At 39.6% G+C, this 18,054-nt stretch overlaps 4 protein-coding genes across 7 annotated transcripts in view; all 4 read right to left on the bottom strand.

Moving 5' to 3' along the window:
- hoxd4a (homeobox D4a) overlaps positions 1 to 18,054 on the bottom strand; it is a 55,618-nt gene that overhangs the window by 13,673 nt on the left and 23,891 nt on the right. The gene's annotated exons all lie outside the window — the stretch shown is intronic.
- Positions 1,355 to 2,849, bottom strand: hoxd9a (homeobox D9a). The gene is made up of 2 exons (XM_042425679.1): positions 2,203 to 2,849; positions 1,355 to 1,660 (listed from the first exon to the last, which is right to left on the bottom strand). The coding sequence occupies exons 1-2, from the start codon at positions 2,780 to 2,782 to the stop codon at positions 1,416 to 1,418; spliced, it is 825 nt and encodes a 274-aa protein (XP_042281613.1). The 5' UTR covers positions 2,783 to 2,849; the 3' UTR covers positions 1,355 to 1,415.
- The window catches only part of hoxd10a (homeobox D10a), a 38,675-nt gene continuing 25,120 nt past the window's right edge, over positions 4,500 to 18,054 (bottom strand). Inside the window, exons 1-2 of one of the 4 annotated variants that reach the window (XM_042425677.1) lie at positions 6,074 to 6,996; positions 4,500 to 5,257 (exon numbers count right to left, since the gene is read on the bottom strand). In XM_042425677.1, the coding sequence (XP_042281611.1) occupies positions 4,983 to 5,257; positions 6,074 to 6,821 (1,023 nt within the window). In that variant the 5' untranslated portion in view covers positions 6,822 to 6,996 and the 3' untranslated portion in view covers positions 4,500 to 4,982. Of the gene's footprint in view, positions 5,258 to 6,073; positions 6,997 to 16,659; positions 17,958 to 18,054 lie in introns of those variants that run through there. The other 3 variants (XR_006098706.1, XM_042425678.1, XR_006098707.1) reach the window with 3 other exon arrangements.
- hoxd11a (homeobox D11a) lies at positions 10,993 to 12,707 on the bottom strand. Its single transcript, XM_042425682.1, has 2 exons — positions 11,937 to 12,707; positions 10,993 to 11,242 (listed from the first exon to the last, which is right to left on the bottom strand). The coding sequence occupies exons 1-2, from the start codon at positions 12,538 to 12,540 to the stop codon at positions 11,007 to 11,009; spliced, it is 840 nt and encodes a 279-aa protein (XP_042281616.1). The 5' UTR covers positions 12,541 to 12,707; the 3' UTR covers positions 10,993 to 11,006.

Raw genomic sequence — 18,054 nt, 5'->3', positions numbered from 1 at the left:
TATAATTCATATGTTTGCAACAAGAACAATAATAATTTGGAGGAATTTAACCGGAAGAGTGATTTGTTTCCTCTGAGTTTGTATAAAACAGAATTATGGTTTATATTTCAACATTAATGAAAGCGAGGATGTGTTGGACACCAGTCAAAGTTAAGTTTTTTCCCATCGGTGGGAAGTGGAGTTGATGAATAAACGTGACCATTAAGGTGGGGGTGATTTCCTCTGAAACAATTCATCGACCAGACACCCTGTGGAAAAGTGTCTACATGCTGTTTGTCAGCAACAGACGCAAACGCCCAAGAAAAGGAGTTTCAAAGGGGAGTGTAATTACTGGCCAGGCTCATAAACTAATTTAGGCCAGACGTCTAGCCATTTCTAAAGCTTTATTGGACCGCGTTTCTTCCTGCTTTAAAGTCATTATTCGTACAAGTTGGACAATAAATTGGAAATCCGCGCAACACCTCTCCTAATCGTAAACACTTTATTACTCGTTCATCTACGTTTCAAATGAAATCCACTGTTAAAAAAAGGTGAAATTTAACATCACAGTATGTAACCTCATTTAGGATTAAAGGGCGATTTAAACCCTTTTAATCTCCTCACATGCGTTTGTTGCGTGTAGAAACTATTTAATTGTGACTGCAACTGGGCGACATTTTACGTTGTATTTCTCTTTTATGTGCCTGCAAGACAATGCTCAGGAGTTAAATTACTTTTACAATTAAAATAAGATTATTTAAATAAAAACAAGCTACCAATAAACCACTAACATGCACAGAAACCTATTAAATGTGTTACTTAAAGGAAAATCTGAGCGTATTTATTGATGTTTTAGGATTAGATGGATAATTTTACTCTTCTTCAAACACTGCAGCAGCAGCTCACTTTGGTGTGTGAGAAAGTTAAACACAGGCGTATCTTTTTTTTTTTTTTTTTTTTTTTTTAAACATTTCTTTTCAAGTAGAAATCTCCAAACACTTTGTTGATGCATTATTCCCATGTGCGACACAGACAGCAGTCAAAGTAGATTAGCTGTGAAAATGTTTTATGTACAACTCCAAATTCTTAACAAAAGCAACACACATTTCCTTAAAATGAGGATGCGCAACATCACTGTGAAACTGCTTGAACATCCCAGTTTGTGGATGAGTCTTATGTGTATGTGTGTGTGTGTGTGTGTGTAAAATTGTAAAACAGAAAAATTCAGATTGCCAAAATCATAGTTTCACTGTGTGTGTGTGTGTGTGTGTGTGTATGTACCAATCTGACCAAGACAAATTTTTGCGCATTTGTCCAATGACACTCAATATTATGCTATACAAGACGTCTTAAAAAATAAAACGGCTACCGAAGCTCCTACCAAAAATAAAATTTAATTTTTCAGATCCTTGGTACAAACATCACATGTGTGGACTTCATAGCTGCTCCTTGCCGCTCCTCTCTCTGTTCATCTTCTTCATTTTCATCCTCCTGTTCTGGAACCAGATCTTCACTTGTCTCTCGGTTAAACTGAGTATGCGGGCCACCTCGTAGCGTCGGTCTCTGGTCAGATACATATTGAAGAGGAATTCCTTCTCCAGCTCTAAAGTCTGATATTTCGTATACGGGCATCGCTTCTTTCTCGTGGATCGTGCGTGGATCCAGTTTGCTGCGGGGTTGTCTGAAAAGAAAAAAAGAACAGGAGGGGATTAATAGTGGGGTTGAGGTGGGGGGGTTTACATGTAAAGTAAAGACACACATGTGATGAGGGTGATTTTGATTTTCAGTGACTTTGAGTGCAGTAAATGGTTGCCAAAGTGGGGTTCAGGGGCGTCAAAGGGCACTGGTGTGGCCTTAAGGGATCAAAAGCAAAACAGGGAATCGTTCTGGTTCTTTAGACAACGAGAAAAGGCGCAAAGGATTATTAATTTCATTCATAAAACAGCAGAAATTAAATTAGCTTTACGTCTGTCGTTAAAGTCTCCAGGTAAAACTTATCGAAATGGGGCAACATGTAGCTATTTTGGGTGTCCCGTGACATGAAAAACTTTAGGGTCCCCTGTAGTAACCCGTGTAGGGCGGGTTCTTTCTCCTTCCCGAGCCGCAGTATAGTAGGCTAGGCTACGAGACACTTTTATAGGTTAGTAAAACCTCCAGTTTTACACACCCAGCTCATACAGTTCTTCGGGTTGTAAATCAGCACTGGCTATTTCGTTTACTTACTTGGGTCAAGTTGTTGTTGTTTCTCGTCTTTGGGCTCGCTGTGGCTCGAAAGCTCACTTCCACTGTGCTCTTTGCTCGCCTTTTCTGGACACTCCGACACTCCACACGCGTATTGACCGGCGAGCGGCCGAGCCTCTGCCTCCGACGTGTCGCAATCTGACGTTTTCGGTGGCAAGACGTCTGGCTTTGTCCCGTACGGGCGACTGCTAGGGTGAAATCCGGCAAACGAAACGTGGTTGGAGATGGGGTCCATCCAGGAGCGGACGCCGACATATCTGCCGTCTGAGGCGGGGAGATGGGACTGGTGGTGGTGGTGGTGGTGGTGGTGCACATACGGATGATAAATCCCCTGCGGGTGAACCGGGGACCAAGACGATGAGAAAACGGCGGACTTTGGTGCAAAATTGCAAGAGGAGAAGTCTGCGTTGTCCCCAGCACCTGACGGCCTCGGGGTCACCGTGTGTGGAGCCTGAATAAACCGAGCACCGTACACATCCTCCGGCTCCTGCCCCATTATAGCGTCCACATAGCAGTTACTGAGAGTGCCACTGGAAGACATTTTTGATCTCTTCCTACTCATATAATAAGGGTTGAACTGTTACGGGAAGCTTCCCTCTATGAACAATCATAGTATTTTTGCTGGCCTGCACCTACAGGGATTGGTTACATGGATCACGTGGTCATATTTACCAATACTGCGAGTAAATCAATCCTGCCCTTGCTCTCTCTTTCTTTCTTTCTTTTTTTTTCTTTTCGTCAGGTTTAATTTAGATTTTCATTTCACATATAATAAAAAAGTCCCATCAGATGTGACTGGAGGGCGACAACAATCGCAGAAAAAGAATACAAATGTTAATCCTTTTTTTTTTTCCTGTTTCACATGTGGCTGCAGGACGTTGCAACAATGCAACCAGCTCAGCAGAGGAATAAGACACTTTTCCTCCCACACACAGTCCACCAACACGGATTCCCTGCATCTTAATGCTTGAGAAAACTCTTATAATATCGTCCTGATACCCCCAATGCTATAAAAGGGTTTATAGACTTACGGAGTCCTCGTAAAATACATGTAATAACATGTTGTAAAATAACAGACGCCATTTCCGTCCACAATGCGGTGTATCCGTTGTTAATATTCGGCGAGGAAACATATTTTCTGCATTGGTTTAATTTTTAAAGTTGAGCAGGAAACAGCAGTTGTGAAATTATTGTATTCATTCAAAGGGAGGCAATAATCTCTTTATGTATCAATAAATGTTTTATGAGGTGCGTGTGATTATAACATGCCGTCAGTAAAAAGAAAAAAAAAAAGACTTGGAGAAGCAAACTCCATCTGTATATTTCTCTATGAAAGCTGACATTTAAAAGTAGATGTTGAGTTTGCTTTTTAAAGTGGATTTTATTCTCTTTTTTGCGCATTATGAAGTAGAATTACTTGACCTTCAATCCAGCAAAACAAACGCTTTCCAGGGGAAATAATCTATAAACTAGATAAGGAATAAATCTGCAGACTGTATTAGACAGAGTTACATTTTGACTCCACAGCAGACAATTTAAAAAAAAAAAAAAAAGTGTTATTTTGTACCCTTGAAAGAAAGGCAACGTGGCCATTGAGGCCTGCGTCGCCCAAAAAAGGAAGGAAGAGCTGTTTCTTGCCTGTGAATTTGTGCTTGAACATAACTTACCCCGTCAAACAGTCCATATAATATTAGATGTTGCGAACAGGGCCGAAAATAAAGCAAACACACAGTTTTAGTTGATTTGCCTCTTTTCCTCTGTACGCGTCTTTATACACAAATAGACGACTGGAGGAGGAGGGCGGCGGAAGAGGCTTATTTAGACTATTTTATATAAACCTTTTGGGCGTTTTTTTGTGTTTAAATTCACAAATAACAGTCTGTAATCTTCAATTGGTATATAAGGAAGTGTAATATCCTCAAACGCGACTGATGATAGACTAATCATTTTATCAGGACAACTAAAAACCAAAATTTTAAAGTGTTTAAGCCCAAAGAGTCACCGTCACGTGAAGCCAGAAGATAATTTCAAACATTTAGTGAGATAAGAACATTTCTTTAATACCATCGTTTCCTTTGTTGCGTTGAAGAGCAATTGTCCAATTTAGAAAATGTCCTTTCTTGCCCTTTGCTTCCCCTCATAAACGCCTCTAAGCAAAATAGTACCTGCGTCAGTGCAATTGAACACTCAGTATTTTGCAGTTGCGTATAACTGGTTCTGATAATTATAGATCAGAGACTTTGACAGCATAAACAAATACAAACAGGATTATTTGACCATCTATTTATTGCAAGATACATGCCACAAACATGCAATAAATTCACAATTAACCTTGTTTTCAGCCGCTTTAAAGGCCCATAGAAACATTTAGCAAATGGCTCGCACCCACTGTAGAACAAAATCTGCACTATACGACAATCAGTGTGCTTTCATGACTGAAACAGAGTAACTCCTTCCCGAACAGCTCGCCGTCGCGACATCCTTCTTCAGACTGAATTAAATGTCTGCTGACAGAGGGGAAGAAATCTACTGCACCAATAATTTAAGACCAAGAAGTGTTACCCTGTGATAAAACAAAGACAAATACACGACGCCACACAAAGTACTAAAATTGGCACATAGAGTCACAGTTTCCTTGAAATTGAAGATAAACGTCCAATGCCACTGAAGCATCAAACTGAATATGTGAGGAAAAATTAAAAAAAAAAAAAAAAAAAAGGAAAAAAAAAAAAAAAGACAGCTAACCACTGGTACATGCAAGCTCACGAAAAAGTGAGATTTGAGGTGAGTTCACGGATGCGGTTTTCCCTGTTAATTTTCTTCAGTTTCATCCTGCGGTTTTGAAACCAGATCTTGACCTGTCTGTCGGTCAGGTTGACGCTCCTGCTGATCTCTAGGCGGCGCTCTCGGGTCAGATACATATTGAACAGAAACTCCTTCTCCAACTCCAAGGTCTGGTGCTTTGTGTAGGGACATCTTTTCTTTCTCCCACTTTTTGCAGTTAACCAGTTGCTTGTTGGCGCGTCAGTCTTGCAGTCTGTGAGGAGTCAAATGAAAGATATGATCAGTGTTTTAAGAGTAGTGCGAGGGTTGGGGGGGGTTACGCTTGAACATCTCACCTGCTGCTTTGAATTTCACCTTTGGGAAATAACACAATATAAATGACTTCCCAGAATAAATAATATGCAGGAGGTGTTATTACTTGAGTACATGCCACCAAAAATAAAATAGAAATGAAAAGAAATCCCAGCTGATGAAACCGCACACCAGCACCAACATTTACACATCATTTTAAAAACTATTAATATCACTGGACCTTAAAACTACACACTAACAAGTAACCTGTATTTAAATTGCTGCATTTGCCAATATTTAATTGAATTTCAAATACAGATTACATAATACATATTATCACATTGTAGTTAAAGATACAGACTAAATTATCCAGCATTACACTGTGACCATGCAGCTGCAAATTAACAAAGTCTGAGGCTCCTTTTGTGTTAAATTTAGCATTTATTAAGCAAACGCGTGGTAGAATCATCAAAGCTGCTTTACTTTAATTTTTAGCTTCTGAAAACTGTGTAATATGTCTAAATATAAAGCAACATATTGTTCAAATACATTTTCTAAAATGCTTATTATTTGAATTTCAGGGGGACACAGAGGATACTCTGCATGCCTCTGCATGCATAAAACCCATTCACTGTTGCCTATTACTGCAACCTGAGAAAGACTCTCATTAAACATTACGACTTTAGGGTTGTTTGTGTTTTATACTTGGTTTTATGATGCTGGAGCCTTCTCAGCACAGCGCCACGAGATAAAAAAGCTTTCATTGAAGCCAACCCACCTTTCCCTTCCTTGTGGTGCAGCTCAGGACTGGACACAGGGGCTTCCATGGAGCACTTTTTCTCCTCCGAGCTGGACTTGGGATCCGGGCTTTCTACGGGGACGGGTGTCCTTGAGGTTTCGGGGATTTGCGGGCCGTCCTCACTTTCCTTTTCCACCTCTGCGAAATTAGAAGACGACGAGGAGGAGTGCGGTTTCGGCGTGAGCCGGCTGAGCTGCATCAGTGTTGGGTTTGGACTCGGTGGATCATGACAGTAGTTTTCCTGGTGCTTCCCGTTCGCATAAGTTTGGCTCAGTCTGAAATAGCCCGGAACCGGGATCTCGGGACCATCGACTGGACACGACTCAGGAATAACGTTAGGATATGCGGGGACGTCTGAAGAGCTGACTTTTTGCACTCTCTTATCGGAGTACATGCAGCAGTTGCTTTCTTCCTTTATGCTCTGTGAAAATGTACAATTTGACATCTGACTGGACGGCTCTATTCTGCAGGGTCTATTCGGATCAGTCCAGTTATCTATTTGAGGTATGTACGAGGGGACATTCATGCCCATATTTTGGTGGTTGACCTCCCCTCTTTTGCCGAAAGACGGCAGGAGTCCACAGGTTTGCATTCCGTAAGTTCCCATTTCTGAGCCAGACGGCATGTACATGTTGCTGTTGGCGTAAAAGCTGTCCGTCCTGCAAGCACCAATTAAAGAGTCCACTAAATATGTGTTTGCCGCAGGTGAGCTACTGGGAAAGGACATTTTGGGGGGTTAAGTTCTTTGGAGGAGAGAGATGTCCTTTGTAAGCTGACATATCTAGGAAAAACAATCTCCGTGTAAGTCAGGATGCCTCCGGACCACATGACAAGCCCACCAATGAGATTTGAAAATGGCCTTGAGACGCAGCCTCCTCTCCCCCTGCACGCGCTCGCACTGCGGATGCAGACGTGGTCAACAGCGACACCTACAACGCGGACTTGAAATTGGTTCACAAGAATCGCGCTGGTGGAGGCATCGCGGGACTACAGAGACTGTTCAACAAAAAAAAAAACCTGCAATAATCACGTTTTTTTTTGTTTTTTTTTTTAATTTTTTTTAAGACACTTTGAATGTCACCAGAAAACACTTCACCCGCATTTGGATTTTCACCTACTCGAGAAGTGATGCTCACTGAGAGGTTTTCATGAGCTTCAAAGGCGTTTGTGTCTTTGTGTGAGAGACAGAGAAGAGAGGGAGTGTGTGTAACGTGTAGGCCTACGTGTGTGTGTGTGTGTGTGTGTGTGTGTGTGTGTGTGTGTGTGTGTGTGTGTGTGTGTGTGTGTGTGTGTGTAAAATGCTGCCTACATGGCGCAAAGGCGACAACGGCCCTTGAACAAATGTAACCAGCTCTACTGAATTTAATGTGCTGTTTTGTTTTTTTGCATAAACCATCACATGATTCCACGCACACTATGGAAGCAGCGCTAAGTGTATTTGCATATATTTTACTCATTAAAATGGGAAACAGAAAATAAATAAATAAATGAAGATACCAAATAAAACTACATTGTTTGCTCTGTTTTTCAATTAATTCAAAGATTTTTTTTGACTGTTGACTATTATTCTATTTTTTTTTTAAAAACAAACATTCGATATAAGGACAAAGTCATTTAAATATCCCGACAGACAAAAAACAAAAACAAAAAAAACAAAAACAAATCTAGTCAAAGGTAATTCAAAGTCAAATCTATAAGGTAAAATGTGGGCCCATCATTCACAGATTTAAATGAAAAAGCAGCTCTGTATGCATGAAGGTCAATACTCCTGCATCAAATATTACAGACAGAAACGGATAGAAAATTGTCCTTTATTAGCTGCACAGATCATTAAGCACAATATCTTTATTTGCATTTTTGTCACAGGTGTATTTTCGACTTTCAAATATTAAAAAAAAAAAAAAAAGTTTAATAACCTGCTGCACGCGGAGGTGTACACAGTGTGAGGATTATTCTGCTCATGGCGCCATTGTTTTTGTCTGCAGGGAAGGCAAATGTGTGCAAGAGAAACAATAAAAGAAAAGCACTTTGGAAGCACTCCTGGAAAAATCCATCGTCCAAAAATTCAGAAGCCAGGTTAAAAATAATCGCCAGTGCTGCTACAAGTCTTTACAAATTATCAAAACGCAGTAAATGCAGCTTGAAATGATTATATCTTTGGTGTTTATGTATCGAGCTTTGTCAGAACTTGTTTAAGATGATGAATCTTTTCAGCGCTTTTTACATTTGGTTACATGTGCAGTATGCAAATTTTAGTCACAAACAACAAAACACAGGCCTAATAAGCCACATTTTTTTGTTATGGAATAATTCTGGAAAATACATCCCCCGTTTAACACATTCAGTTATTTCAAAGGCAGAAAAAACTGCATTTAACTTAGACACGTGACCACACGGATATCATTTTTATTTGAATTATGTTTACTAATTATGCCACTGATCGCTCAAAGATATCATAAGGATATTTCGCATATCACGTGATGAACTGAACTGAAAACAAAATCTTTAATACACGTTTCTCTTCATGTGTAAACAACAATTCATACACGCAAAATATGTACACAAGTCTTAGTGATATTTCGGAGAATAAAGCAATTTTAAAAAAGGAAAACATTGCTCCTCTTCCACGGTTTACGAATAATAATAATAATAATAATAACAACAACAACAAAATGATAATAATATACCACCAGGATGTATTGGGGTCCAAAAAGGAAAAAGTCACTGTTGCAGTTTCAAAGCAAAAGCTTTTGGGAGCTCTTAACATAACATAACATAACATAACATAACATAACATAACATAACATAACATAACACTAATGTTTTACAGCAAATAGGCGGCCGAAATACAGCCGCAGATAAAAGATAACTTAATAACAGTTACACAGCTGCAAAATGAAATGAAATGAAAGGAAATGTGAAGCACATTTATGTCAATAATCCCCCACAGCAGCATGATATTTGAGCCTGCAGAGACAGATTCCGTTGGCCTGCAGTGTAAAACTGAGCGGCCTCCAGGTAAAGATAGAGGTCTGTTCAGATGCGAAAACCCAGAGGCTTTACTGACACGGAGTAGAGTTATATTTCTTCTGCCTTGTCATCTAAAAACACTTGAACATGACTTGAAAATGAAACTGCTGCTTGGAAGATACCACACAGGAATTGCATCAGTTCAGCTGGATACGAGTGAAAATAAAGACATATATTCATATTATCTGTTTATTTCTCAGATCTCCTGACAAACTGTAAACCATTGTTGGACGGTTTGATTTAAACCACATGCGTTTTCTGGACATTTAAAAAACAGAAATTCTGTAGAAAACAACCAAGTTCTGGCTGATGCATGAATTCAGAGTTAAAACAAAAAACCTAAACAAAACATGTGTTAAACGGATTATTCCACCACTGAAACGATTTTCATGTTAAATCTGGCTGAACTCTGCATTCCCAACTGGCAGCCAAGCTGCAAGTCTGCCCTCATGTGGATACACTGAGAATCAAAGTGAAACACAGTTGGTAATGTCATTTCACTACAGGACATGATGACAACCCAATTAAACGCTTAATGAAACCTCAGTTTTCTAATAGCCTATTTGGGAAATAGATGTGATAGATCGCAAATGAAATAAACATGAATTCTCCTCCTGAGTTCTTTTTTTATTATTTTTTCCGTAAAAGGACGCTGAAACAAGTGTCATTCCTGTGATGCGATGACCCAGTATCATCACACGAATTATCAATAAAGCGACTGTTTCTGTGGCATCAATGCATTTATTTGCTGGTTACAAAAAATAACAGAGTGGTGTACACTGCTGAGGTAAAGCATGGCGCTCAGATATAACTACTTCTTGTAGAAATAGTCTTGTGTCTTATAGTGGAGGTGCGCCAAGATGGAAACGGTTCACCTGCATTCATTAAAGAGAAAAACGCGCTTTTTTTGCAAACAGTTGGAAATCTCGTGCGTCAAACTCACACGTCGAGCATTGAGATACTATAAAAGCAGATAAACTTGGAAAATAAAAATACTTATCGACATATATGGGGTTCCTTGTTAGAATAACAACCGTTTCCAAGCTGAGACTGGCAGCATTACAAGTTCCCCAAGATGTCAGAATAAGCTAAATATGGACGGGATGCGCAAAAATCCCTTTAATTCTCCAAACATTTGTAGCCTGGAGTTAAACTAAAAGAATCAGTCTTCTTGTGGTCTGGGGGTTGTAACACCAAAATCCAATAGCCCTCTATTTAGACGTTTACAGCTACTTTTATTGTACTGTCTAGACGGTTCAAGGTTTAGTAAACAACCCAGTGTTTGAAAGCAGAGGAAATAATGGCACCATACAGGCCCGCAAGCGCCACATTTCTCCACTGATGGATCTTTAGAGCATTTTTTCTTTTTCTAATCTTTTTTTTTTTTTTTTTTTTTTGGTTGAGTTCACTTGACAGATTTCGTGACTATGATACATTTTGTTGACTTTATTTCACACCACAACGTTCATTACATGCGTCGTATAAATGCACATACACAAGGAAGCCTACATATATATATTTTTATAAATAATTTCAAAGCACAGCTCGCACTTTGCTAAAAGGAAATATTTGTTGCCAATAACGCGAAAAAAATATGTGAACACAAATAAATAAATGCAGGAATTGTTTGCAAAAAATATGACACCTCGGTTTCCCAAATGCCAAATTTTTGTTAACAAAACTATTTTCAACAGGATGATAAAAGGTTCAAACACACAGGGGGGACCAGTCTTTGAAAGATATGCGTGTGTATACCTATTTTACTCTTCTCTCTCTCTTTGTGTGTGTGTGTGTGTGTGTGTGTGTGTGTGTGTGTGTGTGTGTGTGTGTGTGTGTGTGTGTGTGTGTGTGTGTGTGTGTGTGTGTGTGTGTCTCCCAGGTATCAGAATAAAGGATTCCCAGTGAAATACTGTAGGCGATCGCGGTTCAGCTTTTTCTCTTTCATTCTTCTGTTTTGAAACCAAATCTTCACCTGCCGATCTGACAGGTTTAACATCTTGGAAAGCTGAAGCCGCTTCTCTTTGTTAATGTACACGTTGAAGAAAAACTCTCGTTCAAGTTCTCGGATCTGGTATTTGGAGTAAGGACACCTCTTCTTCCTGGACTTGGTTGATGAACCTGCACAAAAAGTGGGAGGAAAAAGATGTGAAATGTTTTTGTAAAATTGAAAATCAGGTTATAAAATGTTTTTTAAAATAATACAGCTAACAGGTTGACAGATTGGTCACAGTTTATTTATTTCAGCACAAAGGCCCTCTCTCTGACACACACACACTCACACAAACACACCCACCCGCCCACCCACCCACACACACACACACACACACCCACACACACACACACACTTACTTACACAAACACACAAACACATATACACACACAGATACAGAGGAATTTGCATTAAAATGAATTTATACTGATGTTTATCGATATTACGGTGTTTGGCGGTAAACTCAGGGTTTGCCTGCATTTTCTCAAAGTGTTTTACCTGCACAGCATTACTGATAAGATGTAGTAAATAAAGCGATTTCTATTTCTCATTTATTCCCTAACAATACATATAAATTCCAGTTACAGAATATTGTCACTGGACACAAGGCAACCGTCAAAGTATGGTGACTTTACTGTTTCCCATTGTAAATACCTTTACAACCGTAAAGTAAATCTTATTGGGATATAAAAGCTTTTGCATGCTTATAAAGCGGCACATAACCCTGGACGGCCGCGACGGTGGACACAGTGCAGCCTAGTCTATTGTCTAAATTATTTACACCTTATACACTGGAAAAATGAGGAAATAAATAAAACTTACTCTGTTGGTTATTCTTGTCGCCGCAGTTGGAAGATGAATCCTCGTCGACGCTCCCGCTCGGCTCAGCTTTGTGCTGCTCCAGTTTGGTTAAAGCCTGATTGTTATTCGCAGCATCTCCGGGAACAGAGGAGTCTGTCTTTTGTTTGGGGGGCTCCGCGCCTGGCTTCTCCGAGTTAGAAGTGTCAAGAAACTGGTCGAAGCCCTGGGGGAGAACCCCATTCCGGCCGACACCGTTGAAGAAATTGCACGGCGAGCTCGTCCCTCCGTGGTGCCCGTACAGGGAGTCGTTTTTGAATATCACATCCGCCCTGCTGCTAGAGGACTGGATTAAGTCCCGATGCATTATTTCGTCCGTTGAATAATAGGACGCGTAATTTCCCCTGTAGTGCCATTTGCTGGGATGGTCCAGTCCATAATCCCTGAAAGCGACCTCTCGAACAGGTTGCACTTGGCCAATGTTGGGGGAATAGGGGAAATTAATCTGACACGAAGTAGTCTGCGGTAAAAAGGAGGAGACTGATGTAAAATCAGGCGTCGAAACGTAATAAGTGCAGCTCGGTAAATACATATTTGACGCACAGCTGCGATCATCGTATTCCGTCATATCTCTTCCCTTTTCCTCTTTGCACCAGAGGAAAGGAATTGGCAGCTTGACTGTGTTAAACTTTGTCCATCTATGGCACCACAGGCGCGTGGAAAGACCCCGCCAGGGAGAAAAAATCGGAAACGTAGGCAGACCTGCAATACATCTTGATCGATTCTTGAGGTAATTGTGTCATGTGATCCAGCCAAGAAATTACCATACATCAATATCAGTCATTAGAAACTGTCCGGAGAAACTCATGTGAGCGCATGCAAGAGACTCCATTGGCTCCCTGGCTGCAGAGGAAACTCCTCTCTAGCCTTCTTGCCCTATAGCTCACGGAAAAAGAAAAAAAATAGTGAACCACCGCTGGAATATTTAATTGAATGCTTTACAGCAACACAGTCTTCATCGTGTAATGACGTGTAATGACAGCCACACACGCTCATTTGTCTATAAATGTGCGCACTTTGGAGCAGGCATCCATGGGCAACAGTTAGGTTGGAAAACATTGAAGTTGACCTCCGCATTTAACGCAGAGCATAAGGAGAAGGCCTCCGTGCCTGCGTTGTGTGGCTGCATGGTTTACAAAAACCCTTCAAAAGCATATTATTAATATCATATAAGAAAGTCAGTTTTGATGCAAATAAATTTAAGGGGTCATTGCGTATAATCACTATGCTGGTTTGGGGCAGTTAAACACGCTCAAATAAACGCCAGCGGGAAATATTAGAATTACTAGTCAGCCACGGCCTGCAGCAATGCAAAAGAGTCAAGAGCCAAAACTGTAAGACTGTTAAAAGAATTACAAGAAAGAATTCGCAACTAAATTTTATTGCAAAGTATGCAAGCTGGCTCGTGTTTGACTTAAACTGAAAATCTGAATATCTACACATTGTTGCTGCTTGTTTTTCTAATTTGTTTCGCCTTAATATTTAATGCAGATGAACGCGCGTGAAAACAGCCAAATACAACAACCCACGGCTGCCTGCTGCAATTACAGGAAAGTTGATTTTGGATCCCACAAAACAGGAAAAAAAACATACGCTAAGTCAATTGCAAGCATGCATCACAAAGCACATTCAGCATGGCCAAGTCCAAAACAACTGGCGTTGACCGTCTGTGGTCGAGGTGATGTCCACCAAGCATTCACCAACAAGCCTCTGCACCCAAATCCTTTTATTGCACGGAGGCAGCTGCAGGGTGTCGGTGGGGAAAAAAGGTAAAACATTGGTGAATGGATTCCTTATATGTCTTCAAGCCTCTACTAATATTTTGTGTTTGCCTCTGTGAGTATATTTTTATGTTTGTTATTCACAACCAAAGAAAGAAAGAAAAATATTTAAAGCTTCACTTCGTTTTTTGTTGGGTTTTTTTTTTTTTTTTTTTGAGGGGGGGGGGGTGGTTGTTTTTTTTCCAGGCCTTGTGCTGGAATGTACATTGAATGCAAAATTATCAGTGCAAATTGTGTCCATCCAGAATAAATGATGCTCTGATTTGAAGGCCACTTGTACTGTGACCAAAGGACTTAAAGATTCTTCAGTGCTTTAAGCTTAGAGGTCACACGCAATGTGGAAGTAGCTTAAAGGCGACTGGGTTTATTGTTATTGGGGGGTAAAATCAGCTCTGTGGTCGGGGTGTCTGTGTTCAACATTTACCACGTTGAAACGCCTCAGGCACTTAACAAAAATGCACACATGTACTTTTGAATTAGGCTAAAAACTGAGAATTTCTATATGTAAAAAAAAAAAAAAAAAAAAAAAAAAAACAACAACAACAAAAACAAGTACAAACTAATTCACCCTCAGATTGAACAAATCTTAAGCCATCACCAGCTATCATCAATTTTGCAGTGAAATGTTAAAGTAAGTGATGATTGTACAAGACTGAATTACTTTCTTTACCTCTCAGATGGACAAAGTTAAGACGACCTGTTGCTCGCATTGCTGTGACTGTTTTCGCAAGGTTGTTGTTTTTATTGTATCCTGTTTGTTGTAAAGCGTGGCAACGTGGTGTATTATTAATATCATTATTATTATTAATACTACCATTATTATTATTATCATTATTATTATTATTATTATCATCCCTTTATCCGTTGCACTTCCGCACTAAAATTGTGTGTATTCAGCGCTTTAAGCGTTAACCGTGTAAAATTCATTTGCGCACAAAACAACAACATGTTGAAATGAGTCTGAAGTAAATTCAACATTTCAAATTCTACTACAAGAGAAGTTTTGGATGATCATGTTAGCAAATTCCTAAATCGTTGTGCTGCTGAGCTTGTTTTGTTGTACGTAATACTAACTTTACCACTACAATTTCACCACATCCATCTGAGAACCTATTTCAAAACGTTCATATTGGTAACTATTTTAATTTCTATATCGTCACAAAGTAGTAACTTTGTGCTAATATTGTGAGAAGTAGCAATGCACAGGCTACTAACTTGACCTTAACTTTGTTTTGGCGCCCCCACTTTCTTAAGGAGCCTGAGCTATATGACGCTGTCTGGCAGCGTTTGGCAGTAAAGCAATAAAGCAACAAATACTGAGAGAAAACGTTGCGTGCGGAGCAAAGACTATTCTGTACGGCGACATCGAGTTTTCTTAGCAATAATAAGTCATAGTAGGTGAAGCACGTTGTGTGTGGGAGGGATTCTGCGCTGAGAAAAACCAGACAAAACTCGAGGTGGAGCACGAGGCCCGAAGGAGGGAAGGTGGACTTTGAATAAAATAATATCATGGAAATACAGCAAGACTGCTTCGATATAAAAACAAATATCTTCAGCAGCTCTACAGAAGAAAAGAGCAGAGTTCTGTGACATTCAGTGATGGAGGAAGAGTCTCGTAACGTTTCGTTTCAAATGACTAGCTTTAAAATGTCACTATGACTTTCATGAAGCTATAATATGACTGCTGTGATAGAAAAATAAAGCTTGCGGTGATGACGTGATGATGATGTAATGGGGGTGACCATTATAGGGAAAATCTCTTGTAATGTTTAATGAGTATTGGTCTGTTGGTGGTTGTATTCAACAGTTAAGCGAGGAAAAACTTCTTTACCTCTTCTGCCTTCAGAACCAAGATGACTATTTGTGACCTGCAGGCTTAAAACTTCATCAATTCTCAACAAAAATGTAGAAACAACACTGTTTTGTTGGCGCATGTGATTATAGCACATGCGCCAACAAAATCTCTTCTCATACGCACAGACAAACCTGCTTTGGCGCATAAATTGCGCATGTGATGTAACAGTGGAATTAAAAAGCCGCATATATGGCTTCTGAATTACGACAGATCCGTTTTGTTACACAGCCACACTAACCTCTAACTGACATTGGATGTATTGGCTGCGGGTGAGAGCTGCTGCTGTGTTATGTATTTTTTGTCAGCAGGAATTACGCGTCTGCGCGCAGGAAACCCACATAAATAGATACACTACAGAACATATGACCAACAGTGGAGCGAATATGGTGAAAATAATTGTAAAACATAATCCAAAGTCCCATTTTACAGCATTTGGTTTATAGAATTTATAATTGAAAGTGACGTTCATGAAATAATGCTGCTAAAGGAGTCGGTGAGTTTGTTAACCGGGCTGTGAAAATGTTTAAATTCGCTCTTTTTGGAGCAGATGAAAGTTAAGAAGGGTATTTGCTGGAGGAATGTGTAGTTGAATGCAGACTATAAAGCGTTTGCGTTCCGATTTAAGGGGGGATTGTACCTCAAAAAGATGTTAGGCCTATTAAAATGCCTGCGTATAAAGGCAACAACGACATTTCATCCATGTTTAAGTTTGGGGCTATTAAATGAGGAATGTTCGCCATAAAACCGTCGAGGTTTCTTAAGGAAATTTCTCGCCACTTGTATTAAACAAAGCCAGTGCAACGTGGTGAGAAGTGGTGTATATGAACATTGTTCCTTTTCACATATTTCAAAAGATGAAAATCATATTGATCGACTGTGATGAGCGATTGACTAGAAGAGCATGAAAAAAACGATATAAAGATGAAGTCACATAGGTTGGATACAGTTTTGTCATTCAACATCCTGCTTAAAAATATGAAATCAAGCACAATAACTTGGTTACAGGTCATTTAAAAATCATCTTTATTTTTATAAATATGAATCTGCATGTTGCGTCCACTTTACAAAATCTCTCGTTCTTGCGTAAAAACGTGGCTGTTCTGATGCGTATTCTTATCCTTTACCAATAATGCAGCACACTTCCTGGAATTATTTTTAAATTAATCCAATTAAAATATACTTTCATTTAAAAGTGAAATATAGTTTCATTAATTATGTATTTATAAAGACCGGATTCACAAAGCAAGAGTGACTCCGGTGCAAACATTGTACAATCATTTGTTTGTATAGCAACACAAAACCAGGTCTGACAATAAAATCCACACTTAAATTACAACAGTTATAATGCCTTTGAACCAACACCATTATCATGTTTCACATCCACAAACTCGCTTGTTTTGCACGCGTCTCAAATAAACACTTTGTTGCACAATGCGGCGCAAAAAATCTTTTCCTCGAACTTGAATGTGGACGCGGCCAGATAGAGTAAAAGCAATGCAACTTTACTTGTTTATGCAGATTTACAATACAATGGGGGGAAATCAGGCATTCAGCTGAATAATAGCAATTAGGAAATAGGCATGCAATTGTATATAATTTGCAATATTGACTTTTCTTAACGTTTAATCTGCTTGTAAACATGAACTTGAGCGCAGACTGTTTGCTTTCACGTTAGGCCCACACTACATGCGCAGGCCATCATACAAAAAAACAAAAAAAACAAAACACATAATTATAGTCATGTTTAAATAAGTCTGTTTGTGTTGGATGAGAAAGAAATAATCTTATAGGTTTATTAATATCGCGGCTGTGCCCACCAGGAGCCAGGGCCTACTATTGCGCATTTGGAGAATCTCAAAGTCATTCACCTGAATCTTGACTGCATATTTGTATTACCTCTAATTTCAATTACCATTGAACTTGTTGTGACTGGGTAAAACTGCAGTGAAACTACTGTGACAGGAATATAAACATTTTACACATATTTATAAATACAAGTCCATGCCACAAACCGAAATGGCATGTGATGCGCTGCAGCATTTCACAGCACAACACAATATTCTGTCCTGCTATTGATTCTCTGCTGGTCATGATCAAGGGCGAGAAGTCATTAATAAGCGGCGAACGTTTGTTCGCGCATCAGCAGTCGTTTCTTCTTCATCCTGCGGTTTTGAAACCATATTTTCACTTGTTGGTCGCTCAGATCCAGTCTGTCTGATAACTCCTTCCGTTTCTGTCTGTTGATGAATTCATTCATCATAAATTCATTCTCAAGTTCAGCCAGCTGTAGCTTCGAGTAAGGCTTTCTCTTCTTTCTGGTTCTCACTTGTGATGTGCACCATGGCGCACCTGGAGGGAGCAGAGGTAGAAAATACGCGTTATACTTTAAATTAGTAATAGAACATATAAAATAACTGCTCCCGAGGACACGGCTGCAAATGTTGCT

Source organism: Thunnus maccoyii, chromosome 11 (assembly GCF_910596095.1).
Source record: "Thunnus maccoyii chromosome 11, fThuMac1.1, whole genome shotgun sequence".
Taxonomy (NCBI): Eukaryota; Metazoa; Chordata; class Actinopteri; order Scombriformes; family Scombridae; genus Thunnus; species Thunnus maccoyii.
This window is presented reverse-complemented; position numbering and strand designations above follow the sequence as displayed.